The 16792-nt window shown below is 41.2% G+C and overlaps 1 protein-coding gene across 1 annotated transcript in view; it reads right to left on the reverse strand.

Moving 5' to 3' along the window:
* Window positions 1–16430, reverse strand: part of phf21b (PHD finger protein 21B) — a 72169-nt gene extending 55739 nt beyond the window's left edge. Inside the window, exons 1-2 of the mRNA XM_017494532.3 lie at window positions 15732–16430; window positions 14797–14862 (exon numbers count right to left, since the gene is read on the reverse strand). Coding sequence (XP_017350021.1) covers window positions 14797–14862; window positions 15732–15785 — 120 coding nt within the window. The 5' untranslated portion in view covers window positions 15786–16430. The remainder of the gene's footprint in view (window positions 1–14796; window positions 14863–15731) is intronic.
* Between the last annotated feature and the right edge of the window lie 362 nt (window positions 16431–16792).

The following is a 16792-nucleotide window of genomic DNA, read 5'->3' on the forward strand; positions in this document are numbered from 1 at the left end:
CATTTGGCAACGGCTGCTGTGATGTAACAGCCTGGCAAGACAGGACGTTGTTTTGGCCACAACCAGGAACTCTTTGTCTCCAACATGTTATACCTCAGGATATAAATAATCAGAGCATCATGGGATGCGCTTGTCGTCCTGTGTCTACTTTATGTGCTTTGACATGGTCTCAACTGGGTGGTGGTGCACGTTTCATTCACAGCTCGTGGCAAATCAGGTCAAATCCCTCTGGACCTCTTGGTAAACAAGGCCAGTGTAGTGCTGGTGCTGTAAGAAAAGCACACTCTGCTTATCATCGGGGACAGGTTTTCTTCTTTGAAGGATTCAAGACTAGGTTTCTGTGGAAGTACTTTCATTTGACTTTCTAATGGACAACTATTGTGCTCACGTCCATCCAAGTTCTCAGGGGGACTACACAGACCTTCTTCAGCCTACCTATTCGTTTTAAATCATATTGCTTTTAAATTCTACAATATCAATTATCCGTAAGCATTAAGCTTATTTGCATAGTTAGATGATGTTGATATATTTCCTTTATGTAGTGTTGGGAGATTGATTTTTACCATGATAAAGCTTGCCTTTATGATGTTAGGCTTCGGCTGAGGTAGCCCATGGATGCAGCACATAGGGTTAGCGCCCAGCTCTAGTTCCATTGTGATATTTCTGTCTTCCGTGGAATCAGATTTCTGGTTAATAGCCATACTTATGCACTGTTTAAAAAGCACAGTAAGATAACTTTGAAGAGCTAAAGCTTCAAAAGCTGGTTATATAGACTGGACAGTGAAAGCCAGGATTCGGCCTAACTACAGTGCAGTTTTCCCAGAGAGACTGAGGAAGATAGGGTAAATAAGTTGGAGGTTGTGGCAATGAAGTAAATGACCACAGTAAGGGGGACTTGAATCTGAGGAAAGATGCTGGAATGATACCCTGGAGCTTATCACCTTGCTTCTTAATAAACCTTCTAAACAATAGTTTCCTCTGAACAACCACAACATTCCACAGTAAGTGAGTGTCGTAGAGGTTGGAATCAGCTCTTTTGAAGAAAAAAAAGACAGCAGCGACCAAAGGAAATGGTATTATGTAGCTTTAGGGGACTATATGTAGTGATTAAATGCCTGCACAAGTGTGGAATTACAGTACTGTAATGCTGCTTCTGCAGGAAACACAGGGTTTCATGCTGTACCTTCTGCACCTTTACGTATCTACTCCGAGATGACACGGCAGGTGCGGGTGACCTAAAAAGAGACGCCACACTGCCTCACAGACACTACAGGCCATGTTCATTCGGAGCACAAAGTTTGTATTTGTGTCTGAGAAAAACATCTCGCAAAAAAAAAAAGGCAGCAGCAAGTCCAATCAATTTTTAAAGGAGCTTTGAAGTCATTCTCTGGGTAAGCACATACAGGATGCTATTTTCTGTTCTCAGCCTTTGTAAGACAAGTAAAATTAAGTGTTAGAAGTTAATGCAAATGAGATGTGTGCCTTGAATATGACAAACCACCAACCCCCCCCCCCCCACACACACACACACACACACACACAAACTCTCTTAGCTAACATCATTCCAAGCCATCAACATCCAGATCAGAATCGCGGCAAAGCTTAAATCTAGTTGTATAAAAACATAACCGATGAAGTGATCGAAGTGTTCTGCTATCAGGACGTAAAACACTGGCCCAAATTTAGACCCTTATTAACTAAAGCTTGAAATACGAGTCATACACTATTAACCTGAGTAAGATATCTTTCTATAGAGCTCTCATCTCTCATTTTGGTAAATGAAAGAAATGAAATACACATTTCACTCTTCTGCTGATGTCTGTATAGCAGAGCAAATCTATTGTGTGTGGCTGAGGGGGGAAAAAAAATCCTTGACAACCACTTCCTCACCCACACACTCTGAAAGGGAGGAAGTACAAACAGAGTGAGAGAGAGACAGAGAGAGAGAGAGAGAGAGAGAGAGAGAGAGAGAGAGAGAGAGAGAGAGAGAGAGAGAGAGTAACAAACAGTCCTAGCTAAGAGACTACAGGCAGTAAATAAAAGAACACTTGAATGGCATTAAAGCACTCCACTCTCTCACTGGTGGTTAAAGTATGCCTAATTTACTTCAGAGAGGCAACAACTATAATCAATTGACCAAATCATTTGTTGAGATGCAGAATGTATATTTGACAACTCCTAACAAATGGATATTTTGGAAGCCGAACAGCTTACGTCATATTCCATTAACACCAGCACGGGTCAGGATCTCATGGGTTAGGAGACATCAAAAGTGCTGATTTTGAAATTTCCCTGAGTACCAGCCAGCCCAGATCCTGATAGTCATTACTTAGTTTAGCATGAAGATATTAAGCCCTCACTCGGAGGGCAGACAGGCACTGTGTCTTTTAATTACAGATTCAGGGTTTCTCTCTTATGCCATAATTGTTTTGGGTTTTTTTTTCCTTTCTCAACGTCATCCTTCTGCCTTGTTACCAAACTCTCTGCAGATCATGATATTCCAGCAAAGCGTGGCCATTCCACTCATGATTATTTTTCAATTCAATTGTGCAAGAAATGGATTCCTACCCTTCTGGTCCTCAGAGAGAACGAGAGAGAGAGAGAGAGAGAGAGAGAGGGGATAGAGAGAAGAAGAAAAGAGGCTCCCTTTTGGGAGTGAAGTGAAGGAGAAAGAGTGAGGGAATAGCCGACAGACTGATGAAGTCATCTTTGAAAGTGTTGGCCTGCTCTAATAAAGTAATCCTATAGGTCAACTAACGTGATCTAATCTCGTTACCTTGTTACTCTCCGCCCAGCAAAGAAAGCCACCGTCATACAAAGGCTCAAACAATAGAGTGTTGATTCAGGCGTTGGCCTTAAATCAATTTTCGATTTCAGATGGTTCACAGAGCTACAAAATTACCCCATTTCACTCAGATGAAAGCTTTTGTGTTTCTCTATGTCGGCTAAATTAGAGAAGGTAAACACCACCATCTCTCAGCGAAAAGTACGAAAAACAAAATCAAATTAGCAGCCATAAAATTATCCTCATGGTCTCAAAAGAATGGACAGACAATTGTATGTATTATAAAGTCACTGGCACATTCCTTTCACGCGTGATAACGCTGTGTCGGCTCTGATGTCACTCGTCATGGCGTTACACGTGCTACAGTAGTACAGCATGTCCGTTTCAGGCCACAATCTGCTGAGCTCGGTGCAGCTACCGTCCGACATCTGCAGGTGTAGTAGAAGTAGGGTACCAGCACAGCAAGCTTTGCCTTGAGATCCTGTCTAATTCAATCAGATCTGTGGTGCTTCTAACAGAACCCTTTAATTAAACATGTCTCGCACACAGACGCTGCAACGTACAGGGCCCCATTCTCTCCCTGTGACAGAAATATGACTTTTGTGAGAGTTCCTTCCATCACATTACGGAGGAATTCAAACGGTAGTCAGGAGAGAGAAGAAAAAACGAACCGCTAATCAGAGAGAGAAGTCATCTTTTGATACATTTGTTTTAAGGATCAAGTCAAAACTGGTGAAGGTCTGAAAGTCTTGTTTTGTGTTGTTTTTAAGAAGGCAGTGTTCCTCTGAATGATGCTGCCTTCATTACTGTCAACACAATCTCAGGAACAATTAAGAAATTGCAAGAGAACAGAGCGAGAGAGATGAAGACGCGAGAGCTCGGGGTTTGATGATAAAGTGTGTTGGCATGCTGACGGTGCGAGAGTGCTCAATGCTCGTGTCAGGGGCTAATCTGCTGACCGCAGGCATCCTGTTGGTCTCTCCCGGTCAGTGGGCTGCAGAAGCACTGGGTTATCAGGCACCAAAATACGATCAAGGAGAAGTCAATATGGCCGTCGTAATCCGACCGCTGTGGCCTTTACTGGCAGGTGATCAGAGTAGCCCCTGATTCTGATCTAAAAACAACACAGATTTAAGTGCTCAGGCACTGCTTTGGTAACAGTACAGAAGACGAGTCTTGTCTTTGAAATGCTTTTGGGTGTGTTGGCTCGCTTTCAGTGCTGCTGTGTTCCGAAGTTTGGGATTTACACCAAGGCTTGTGTGTTGCTGCTCACTGACTGATAAAAGCTAGCGTTGTGCAAGCTCCTCGCTTCTATACCTCCTTTACTCCTGACTATATGTGCATACAGGAGCGGTCTGTGCTGGCAAAAAAATGTGCTAATGCCACATAAAGCCTTGAAAAGAAAAATGGTATTCATCGATTCAGCTGAACTCAGTCATTCTGCTGATGGCATGGTACATTGGAAGAGAGAAAAGCAGAACAGAGTTTATGCTGTTGAAAATAACTAAAAGTGTCACTGACTTGCTTTGTGTGTGTGTGTGTGTGTGTGTGTGTGTGTGTGTGTGTGTGTGTGGCACCCACTGTGAGAGAATTCGTTGCTACGAGACTCGGGGTAAGAAAAAGAGGCTTGAGTAAGTTCATTAAAACCAGGCTTCTGAATGAGCCTGTTCTCCATGGAGTCTCTGGTCACCAATCTTTTGTTCCCATCAGCCTTGGTAATTACTATAATATGTTAACCCATTCAACCATAACACCCTAACAGACTTTACAAGTGGCTGACTTCAGTCCAAGGATCTTTATTGCTCTACACTGCACTGAATCAGCATTTCAGAATTTGGCTATCATTTAAGTGCAGCGCTGAGATTGTAAATGTTCAGTAACACTCCACAGCGGCGCCAGTTTGACTCTCTGGTGAATCTGTCATGAGGGAGCGTGTGAACTTTACGCTTAATATCAGTCGCTGTTGCCATAGGATACCGCGACTTAATTAAAAACGTGGAGGATCTTTTGCAAATATCGATTTTGCCAATATAATTGATCATACATGCTGAGAAATTCATGCGAGTGGATACCTGTGATGTAAATGTTTTATTTTTTTAATAAAAAATAAACTATGTTAAAACTATGTGCAGATGTTATATTCTACCCCTAGAGGACTGCTGAGGAAACATCATATTTGTAGCTTACATCTGAGTGTTTACTCATGCTTCAATGTTCAGCTTTCAAATGTAATATAAATATAAAGTAGAAGGTACTCTGGGACAAATTTGAAATTATTATGGCAATTTCCAAAGCCTTTTGATTATGAAAATCAAAGCCCTTTTTTGTCCCTCTAGAGGATAGTTTCTAGCCCAAAGTGCGTGCAGGAATATCTGCATTGTTTGAAGGGTGTGCTTACCTCGCTTGCTTCATAACTTACGGCAGAAAAAAGGAAATATTTGAAAAAGATTATATGCTGATCGCACGTTTCCTCATGTGCAGTCTGAAACTGTCTACTACTTTTATCAAGATCACACTGTAGCTCTCGCTCATGTAGCGTGACACACTACCGTTACTTCTGCACACTAATACGGTCCGTAGAAATGTAAATAATCTTGAGGATTTCTCCCTCACGAGCATTCGGGAAAGTTCAATCGTATTGGATTTGCATGTAACATTGTACACAACAAGCAAACGGCGGGTGTCTAGTCATTGCCAGCGACAGCTGTTCTTTCTAGATGGTTTGTTTTGCACTAATGCTCAGCTGTAGTTGGTTTTTAATACTCCCCTCCTACGGGTTTTCTGCTGAACACTCTTCTCGATGACTTGCCTTTTTTATTTCCAAGATGACAGAAGATACATCAAATCTAGGCCAAGCCCAGATCGTCTTAGTATTAAGAACATTAGCTTCGCTTTCTCACTGTTTCCTGTGACATGAGCGCCACATCACTGCATCTTGCTGTGCTTCGGTGTGTTACGTGGGTCTCTAATGGGAGAACGAGTGTCAGAAGTGCAAACTGCAGAAACGTCCTCTCAGCTTTAAAATGTCCTCTCCGTTCCGATTTGGAGCGCAGCCCTACACCAAACGGCCATTTCAGCTCCAACCTATTAAGGCGCTGGAGAGAAAATGTTTTCTAAATGACATATTGTAATGTTAATGTGATCGCAGCGCGACGCTAAACATTAGTTAAAGTCCTAATACTCGCTAATATTCTCCATGCATGAATTTGTGTGGCTATTAAAACTTTATATATGAGCTATAAAGACTAATGCTTTGCAGTCCTATTAGCCAGACAGAATGTTCGCAATAAATATTAGCTTTGACAACTAAACAATATCACTGATAGAACCTTAAAAAATGGTTCCTTAGCCATCTTTTGCATTAAATAATAAAGTGCTTGACACAGCGGCTCTACAAACGTCTTTAAACAACAGAAAAGCGGCTAAGTGTTTAACTTTATCAAGAAATCCAGATATCTAGAAATATGCACATTAGACACACCTCCAGACACCCCACCCCCACTCCACCCACCCACCCACACACCCACCCACACACACACCCACACACACACCCACACACCATTCCCTGGTGACCTGCTTTTTAGGCATGGCGCTATGGACTTAAATCTAGATCAGAGCATATTTTCTGTTATTTATTGCGATAACGCTATCAGTGACGATAGAAATATAGCACCGTGCACCACTGTTATTAGCTATGAGTGAAATCTGTGATCTTCAGAGACTCAGAAACACAAACACTGATCTAAAAGTAAAACTGATTTTCTGTAACCAAACCAGATTGTAGAAGTAGCTCCTCGGTTAGTGATGAACTCCTCCTCAGCTTCACGTCCGCCTTCCGCTGTACTTGTTTTCGCTCTGCGCGTGAGCTGCGAACGGGTCGCACATCGTCGCACACAGAAATACATCGTCAGCTAGGCTTTATCGTTATTATCACGGGAAGACAATCCCAATGTGGAGAATTTCTACCGGTATATCGCAAACGATAAGATATCGCCCATCCTACTGCTTTTATATTTCATGTTTCTATAGGCTTTTATATTTCACAACACAGTTTATATTCCATGACAGTTTGCCAGTCAACATCCAGTTTCCAATCACACTTCCTTCTGTTTCACACTCAGAATTTGAATCATGCAAAGTACGTTATATAAAGCTTAGCGTGACTTCTAAAAGTGATCTTATGCGACGCAAACATGTCTTAGTCTATCTAAATATCGGTTTCGTCTTTTTTTCGAACAAAGCCCGATATTGGGAGTTGAAACGGTAGAAACACAACCAACACAACGAGATGACGTAGAGGTAATAAAAAGTTATCGGGTGGAACCGAGCTGAAGAACAGTGCTGCCAAGCACGCCGAGTTACATTTTCATTTGGTTGTTGTTTATTTCCAGCAATGGATAGCTTTAAGCTATTAGCTTGTTATTATCTACGTTTCTCATCTTACTCTTAAAGCCCTGTCCGCAGGTAATGATGATGATTAATGTTGGACTTCAGAAACAAAGAGCTACGTGGAAGCAAACGGACAGACCGCGTCCATTCGACTGCACGTGTGGCTTTTATTAAGATTATGGTACTAATAAAGAGCAGTGCTTCCCCTGGCCTAATCATGTTCTTTGACAGAAAAAAACAAGTACTGATTATAGAGTTGAGACTGAACCTGTCATCAGCCACCCTTACTCGTGGCTGTATGCCGCTTTAATCCAGTTTATGAAAGAAACTAACAAGCTGACATTAACATTAGCAATCTGCAGCACGGGTTATCTACGGCTCACACTGCTGCGAATATGATTTATCAGTGGAGTGCTGTGATTTTTTTTAATGGCATCTTAACAGATATAAATTCCTGTATGCATGGCTTGCTTAGACAAGAGAGAAAAAGAGAGAGAAAAGAGAAAGGGAGAACGAGCGTTTAGGCTGGCATGGCAGTAGACGTGGGTTAATTCACTGTAGCCTTTTCTCTCCCTCTATTGGCTTGCCAGCAAAGCCACATCAGCACTTTTAATATGACTCCTTGGAAATGCCTGCTGCACAATAATAACCAGGCGCTTGGCAGCTCGGAGAGGAAAAGAAGAGAGCAGATCTGCCGTCATTAGAAAAAAAGAACACTGTGCTAAGAACAGGTGCCTCACAACGTGTTTACGACACCGTTCCATAATTAGCTCCTTAAAAACCGAGAAAAACACAGCTCTTCAACACATCAGGTTCTGGCAACATCTCTGCCAAACTCTGTGTATGAATCTGTTGTTTTGTGACGGCAGTGACCTTTCTGTGGCACTCAAGACATCCTGAAATTGTCTTTATAGTTCTGCTAATGACTGCCGCTTTCTAATCTACCGATATGGACACGTCTGTACCCTACAGCGTGTGAAGAAAGTAGAGGACAATGTTGGACAGAAACATAACGCCACCCTAACATCTAGCATCCAATCCTCCCTTTCTCTCTCTCTCTCTCTCCCTCTCTCTCTCTCTTCCTCTCTGGCTTTCCCTAAAGAAGTAATAGCAAAGCTCTCACACGGCTCTCTTAATTAAGCTCAGGAACTGTTTCACATGGCCTTCCCAGCACAGTGATTAAAGGAAATGGCAGACAAAAATGGGATTGGCATGGCCGGGAGTGCTTGGGAAGAAAAAGCACTCAGATTTATAGACCTAGGAGAGTTCAGGAAGAGCCTTCCACCATCCACCACACTACACCTCTCAGGGTGACATTTGGATGCCCTTTACTGGTTCATGCCTCCCCAGCACGGATTCCAACTCGTATCTAAATCCCTGAGCCTAACACACACGTCCGTCTGAGATTAAACCAGGCCTGAGCATGCACAAACCGTTGCTTGTGTTTTAGTGAAACTCTTGAACATTCGTGTCTCTTTAAAAAAAAAAAAAAAAAAAAAAAAACTTCATTTGATTTCCAAGTCATCTTAGTAACCATTAAAAAGCTGCAGATGTGGACGCACGGTGCAACACACATTCGCACACGTGTTTACTTTTACACGGAGTTTTCTAGCATACGCGCTCTTATGATGAATCATGCATTGCATCAGCTTTCTTTTGCTCCAGAGTCCAAAAAACAAAGAAAGACCGTCTACTGCCATCAATAATTAAACTGCAGTTCATAGCAAGTACAGAAAGCATCAGATGCAGATTCGCTGCATCTGTGTTCATAATATGAGGCTGAGAGAATAATGCTGTGGCTTTAACATTCATGCTCCAGAAAAACCTCTGACATGGCTCTAACGTGAAGAAAAATACAAATGCCTTCTAATGAGGTGTTTTAGAGCTGAAAAACAGAAAGTTCATTGCCGAGCGTAGCATCCTGACATTTTGTGAACTACAGAGTTATTTGATTACATAGTGTCTACATGTAGTGGACCACTTCCACCCTTAATTCCATTACAGCAGATGCAAACACACAAGGATGGGAGTTTAAAAGGTGCTTTTTTTTTTGCTGCGAGTCTCTCTAACTTGTACAGCATCCAATTATCTAGCCAAATTTACACTGACGGATGAGAATAGCAAAACAAGCTAGTGAACTCCACTAACAATTCTTCACAGTACATTTAAAATGCTGTTATACCTAGGACGTACTAAGGATGTCCAGATTTTGCTTCTTATTTCCACCATTATGAGCATAATGTTGTCTTAATAACATGCTCGTACTCATTTAAACAGGCCACTAGACCAAATATTAAACTTCGTCTCAGACAATCCCCCCCCCCAAAAAAGGTAGCTTAAGAGAGACACGTTAGCGTATGCCGATGCTGCCTGATTTCTGTAACCTTTCACCCAGCCCAAGCTGCCACTGGCACACAGCATCTGAAAGGGACTCTCAGCTCCCACAGGACTAGAGACCATATTATTCACTGTGCTCGCTTCAATCTACCCCTCCCCAAACTACTAACACAAGAACACAAGCCCTGCCTTTTGAATTTGAATTGAACTAGAGGTGAAAATTTAGTAATGGTCTTATTCTGACATCTTATGTTAAATCCAAGACCAAAAGCCTGACACCTTTACAAAGCGAGATGAAAAAACAAATATTACTAACTCGTTTAAACAACAATATGGAGACTATGGGTATCTAAACACCCCTGATATTCTCACTGGATTGCTTTAGAGGCTGAAGCCCACAGGCACAAGCTCATGAGTTAACACAGTATTGTGCAAAATGGCCACAATCAGCCACAATGTGTGATTGCTGTAGTCTGAATTTGGCAAGAGGATCCAAGGACTCACTAGGGCTCCAGCCCTGCTCACCCCTGGACCCAAATCTGACCAAATCAGTCCAAGCAGCCAATCACGTGCTTACTTGTGCCAGGCCGCCTTCCACTTAGATCATATGATCTACGCAAATATCTCCTGACAGGATGCTGAATTGCTTTAATGCAAAAGCATATACATGCCAACTGCTGCGTTTGTGCAGTCCCTTTAATGCACATGTCTATGATTTTTAGTAGTCTATATACAGTATATAGTGTAGTTTTTATGAATTCAATTCCATCTTAATGAGCAAACCAGACGCGACAAACTCAAGACTCTTCAAAAAAAAAAAAAGGTTCAATAAGTGAACCCATTGTCTTCTGTGTGACACCAGACAGTGTGATTATAAATCAATCCTCTTCTACAACTGTACACTATAAAGTCAAAGTTGTGCTGAAAAGACCTTCAGTATTACTGCTTTTTATTTCCATGTTTATCTTGTCTTGTAAACTTTAAACTGCCCCCTGTCCACTACACTTTCCATCCATGCTCTCGCACACATTCCCTGACTGCTTTGCTCTGTTCGGCGGTAGTGCCTCAACAAATACTGGACAAAATACAAAGCAAAGACAGAATCCTTTAAAGCAAGACTGTCGTATGAGGAGCTGTCCTCACACTACTAATTAAAGACTTATATATACAAGCCAACGCCTCTTACTAACTAAAGTAGCATTGCCCCAAATCTGAAATACGGTACTCAAAAACTCAGTGCAATTCTCAACAGGGATTCGCATTGCAGCTTCACAGCCAAACACTTGTAGTCCGAAGAGAAAAAAACTGAAGTGAAGACGTGGAAGAAATCCATCCGAGTTCAACGCTGTTGGGAACTTTATTTTTCTGATGCAACAAACTGCAAGAATTCTACATTTTAACCTTCATGTTCTGTTCGCTATTTAATCGTGCTGTTTCCCGTTGCTCCAGGCCCAATTCCTGTCTTAGTGCAATAGAACCGTAACATTTATTTAATCTTATCTTCATCTCAGCGATGATCAGTATATACAATCCTAATAGAATGGCAGGTGCATGTATGTGTGTGTGTGTGTGTGTGTGTGTGTGTGTGTGTGTGTGTGTGTGTGTGTGTGTGTGTGTACAGGTGAAAGTATAAATAAGAGATAGAAGGAATGGGATCTTTTTGGTCCTGAATTACGAATGAATGAGGTCTTTTGACCTGAGATGAACAAGGTAAAATAAGAACCTGGACTCTAAGCTTTTACCGACTCTCTAGAAGATCATATCTGGAATGTCAGATTTTTTTATTATTATTAAACAAAAACAAAGATTACATGTATTTAAAAAAATGTGCCAGGTACTTAAGTCTTCATGGAAGAAAAATCATAATGCAACAACATTTTTTTTTTTTGCTAAACTGATAAAATATACTCTTGAAACAAAAAGAAAAACATGAGCACAAGTTTTGACTCTCACATTCGTAAACAGGAAATTCTGACAATTATTCGTTCACTCATTCATCTTCAATAACCACTTTATCCTGGTCAGTCAGGGTCACTGTGTCTAACAATTAATATGTATGAATAAGTGTTTAATCAGCAAATGATTTCCAGATGCTAAAATTAACCGTTAATATTATAAAAAGTAATGCTACCTCTACAATACTCCAGATATAGCAGTCCTTTACCTCCAGTTAACAGACTGGAACATTTGCATGCATATGTACAAACTTTTACACACACACACACACACACACACACATTGGTATTAGTGGTTATTCAGAGAATCAGCCTTTTTTTCTGCTGACTGCATTTCATTGAATCTGGAATTAAAGGCTGCCGGCTGTATGTAAAGTACACAGTTATGTTCTCAAACTGTTCAGGTAAGCACCGCTGAGCTAAATGTGTCAAGGTGATTTATTTAACAGGCAGGTATTAAGTAGTATAGTATTATAATACTATACTACACACACACAAGTACATAATTTACTAGTCAACATCTTACTTAATGCATATTTATATTTATGTCCATTTTTTACTGGTTGTTTGTCAAGGCAAGGCAAGTCAATTCATATAGCACATTTAAAAACAACTCTGATGTTGACAGACGTGCTGCACAGAGGTATCGTAAAAGGCCAATAAATAAAGTAAAATCATGGTGAAGCAGTAATAATAATCAAATAAAAGAGATTAAGAAGTGAGGATCATAACAGATTAGAGCTTAAAAAGGAAGGAGGGACAAACGGATTATCAAGTATTAAGTATAATTAAGTCTAGCTTTGGCATTTTCTTCTACTCAATAACACTCATGGTAAAACTAGTTTTTCGGGTTGATTTTATATTTTATATACACACACATATGTATATATGCTTACAGGGTGTCTGAAATGTTGGGAACCAATGAGAGTAAAACTCAATTCAACTTTACTTGCATAGAGCTTTTAACTATGGACATTGTAACAAAGCATCTTTACAGACATATATAAATTCCGGACGTGAATTTTAAATTTAGAGATTTTTTTCCTAATGATTAAGTCAGTGGTGACGGTGGCAAGGAAAAACTCCCTGAGACGATATGAGGAAGAAACCGTGAGAGGAACCAGACTCAGAAGTGAACCCATCCTCACCTGGGTGACCACGAATAATGCGATTATGCATAATTTCCCTTCTATAACTGTATACTATAGAGGCAGAAAGTGCAATTGTACAACCAGGAACTTATGAGCAACGTATGAATATGAACAGAGTTATTTCTGAATTTATTTACAGCTTAAAAACTACAGACTATACTTCATTTGGTATTTATTATTTACACCATATGTCTACCCTACATGTTCACCCTTACCCTCAACCCATTTTCGCAGCTGCCGTATAATGAGTTTGTGCATTTTCCTCAACGTATTTGGATCCACATATTTACTCGACACGTTCCCAATGGTTCCTGACTCTTCACACACGCTGTCGAATATCGGTCTAACTGAATGTACAAAACCCTGAGGACACCAGTCATATTTGATACTTATACGGTAGATAAAAATGACCCGTTGTGAAGACTAGTCACTGGGTTGTAAAATGACCCGTGACCTTGACAATAATTACACTTGCACGAGTACTACACGTACTGTGGAGGTCTGATATTTACTCTCCAAGCTCCAGAGGTATAGAGAGCCAGTTCTGTAACTACTCTTAGAGACGACAGGAAAATAACGTGAGGGGAATAAAGACTGCATCCGTGCTAGCGTACTAAATAGTACGTCAAAACCGCGCACCACAACATCACGGACACACTACTTAGGGCGGTAGTATGCACTTTTAGAACGTAGTCATAGTAACACTCCACAGTCGAAAACAACTTCCTTCCTGTGTTGTAAAAATGGGAGAGCCGATAAAAGCTTTCGCGCTGTGCTGACTCGCCTTTTCTCTCCACCTCTCGCTCTCTCTCTCTCTCTCTCTCGCTTTTCCTCTAGCGCCCTTCCCCCTCCTCCTCCAAAAACAGCATCAAAGCCATCAAAATGGTAATGTTGGGTATGAATGAGACCCCCATCCCCCCACACCGCCAAACTCTCCTCTGCAGACTTTTTTTCTTTTTTCTTTTTTTTGCTCCATGTTAGAAAGAAAACCAACACCGCCACCTCCCCCCCTCTTCTCTCACAAAATGGAAGCTTCCACTATCAAACCGAAACACTGGAGAAAAACAGTATGGAAAATAGCCCCCCAAACACACTTCACACACGTCTAGAAACTACAAACACACACCAATTTCATTAATGATGTTTGAGTTTGGTGTGTGAAACATGATTAAATGTATCAGAGGACGAGGAGGAGGAGGAGGAGGAGGAGGAGGAATAAGAGACGAGGCACTGTTCCAAGTGCTGAAAAACTGCATTCCGGAGGAAACCATATCGATTAAACTTAGTGGGAAAGCAAACGCTGTACACACACACACACACACACACCATGAAACGAGTGCGAGTCGAGGTTTGTGTTGAACTTCATCAGCTTGTTAAGGAAGGAAGGACAAGGTTAACTTTACAGAAGAGGAGGGAGGGTACTGACTTGTCTTCACGCGCTATTATGGCATCTGTTCATGGTGCTGAAACAGAGCTCAGCACTGAACAGCTCCACTACACTCACCCTGTCCGTCAAACACTACAAACTACACCAAGTGAAAAGAAATCTGCCTTTAATTCATCTCACTTCATCCTAAAACTAACTGTAACGCCGGCTGATTCGGGATTAAAAAATAAATAAATAAAAAAAAAGTGAAAGTGGAGCTCGAATCAAACGCCACCACGTCGGTCACGTGACCGAGGAGGAGAAATGATCAGCACAAACCCGGAGATTAAAAAAAATAATAATAATAATAATAAAAATAAAGAAGCAAAAAAAAAAAAAAGTGTCCAATAAGTACATTTAGGTTCTCAAGCTGATATTTGACACGTTTGACTAATCGTTTGTAATACTTTCAGTGGATGTGTGTGGAAAAAAGTGGACGTTTGGCACTTTGGAGCAAACTACACCAGGCTACTCTCCAGAAACAAGAAACATGTCGACCTGCTCAAAATGGACGCTAAATTTCACATACTTAAACTAGACCATACGCATTTCTTCCACAAACACCGCGTCTCTCCTAAACCAACACCACGCTCCATTTCCTGACATTATTACATTTATATATATATATATTTATATTTATTTATTTATATGTTTCTTTCTCCTGTGGACTGAATAAACAGCGAGCACAAGCCCGAGTCAGGTCGAGGAACATGACTGAGGAAACTCCATGGAGGAAATATGAATTGTTCTTACTTGTTTTTCGCTTAGGGCTGTTACTCTGCTCTGCCTTTCGTGTAGTTGTTTCTTAAGCTCTCCGTCCTATAATTAAACACAATGACAAAAATAAATGTAAGTCGTGGGGAGGGGGGGGGGGGGGGGGGTACCAAAAAATAATAATAAAAGGCAAGTGGAACAAAAAAAAGTTAAACTGAAATATTAGCGTGACGTTTTCCAGCAAAGTCACATAAAGGACGAAGCTGAAAACAAACCGTCTGCAGCTCAAAGCCTTCAAACTCCACACGAGCTAACGGCTAACGAGGAGAGATTTTAACGGCGATAAAGTTTAACTCACACACACACACACACACTCCCCTGCCTGCTCTGTATACACACCACTGATAAGGACGTTTATAGGTTTACCTCTCGCTTCATCTGTGCAACTAGTTTCCAAAACGGAGGGGAAGAAAGAAAGAAACGGAAGCTGTTCGAGCCGAAAGAAAGGAAAAAGTGTGTGTTGAAGTTACAGTGTTTCCGGCAGGAACAAAGCCGTTAGCCGCGGCTCACACAGCGACTCTCGCGCCTCATAAATATTCAAGTCTCGTGCTGATCTGGCTACACACACACACACACACACACACACACACAAAACCCCACCGCATTATTAGACTAACAGCTATAGCCTAAGACCTAACGACTACAAAACGGCTGTTGCTTTGAAGAAAAAGAAGAAGAAGAAGAAAAAAAACACGACCCCAAAATAAGTCTGTTAAAAGTACATTAAGTCAAACTACATGCTATGGCGACACCAGACCCCATGAAGTGTCATGTTAGCACCACTTGTTTTATTATTTCTCCAAATGTAAGCATACACTCGCTTAATTCCGAGGAACACTCGGTCAGAAAAGCCAGTGAGGGTGGAATAACTAACACACACACACACACACACACACACTGCGATGTTTCAGTACCTGATGACATTGGATTTCCACTTTCAACGCCTCTTGAAGGCCTTGTAGTTCCATGTTCCGACTTCAAAATCACTTTTCTTCCACTTTCGCTGCGTTGTGAAGTTTGCGTGCTCCGAGCTGCGGGTTTATTTGGTGTTAAAAAAGCGACATGAACATGTAGGAAAGAAGAAACTCCTCGCGCTGCCAAAAGCAAGTTCTCTCTTCTTTACTGGGCAACAAGACTCATCGTTCACTTCACTTCACGCCACTACACAAAGTGCTCCAAACACGGCGCAAACACACCGCCACCCGGACACAAACACTCCACCGGAGACAACTTGAAGCCGTGGGAGATTTGTTTCGTCGATATGTTTTGTCTTTCGCTCATTTAGAACTGAAATCGGGGGGACTATATTTTTGTCCGAGTCCGCGGCTGGATTTCACTTTGCCTGGGGAAAAAAAGTTGCGCTTCGGTTGTCAATGCTAATTCAGAGGTTCCCGGATGGAGCAGTGAAAGAAGAGCGGAACTCTCCCCCCATCCCCTTTTCTGCCACACACACACACATACACACGTTTGTCTTACAATCCTTGTAAGGACCTTTCGTTGCTATAATTATCAATGTAGTTAGTTAATGCTATGAACCTTTTGGAGCCTTTAGTTTGTTTTTGTTGTTGTTGTTTTTTTTTTAAAATAAAAGCCGTTGTTTGTATAATTTACCCTCGTTGGGACCACCCAAATGTCCCCACAAGGTCAAAACTGTCACATATTCCTATCTTTGTGGGGACATAAAACATTCCAGTCAATGCTAAATGTTCAGGCGAACCATAGAAAATAAACAATGTTGCAAGAACAACTCTATAGGAACTATTTCATTTTCATTACATGTTCATGGTGTGTTTACATTGTAGTCTGTGCGTAAAGTTTGCCTTCCAAGGATTTATTCCTGTTTTGATTTAGTAACAAAACTTACTTTGTGCACTGACATTGGAAAATGTACACCGCCTTATCCTTTTGTGCTTTTTGTTTTGGGTTTAGGCCCATCTGTTTAAGAAGCATTATCATTCCACCAGCTAATACACAT

Source organism: Ictalurus punctatus, chromosome 19 (genome assembly GCF_001660625.3).
Source record: "Ictalurus punctatus breed USDA103 chromosome 19, Coco_2.0, whole genome shotgun sequence".
NCBI classification, from domain to species: Eukaryota; Metazoa; Chordata; class Actinopteri; order Siluriformes; family Ictaluridae; genus Ictalurus; species Ictalurus punctatus.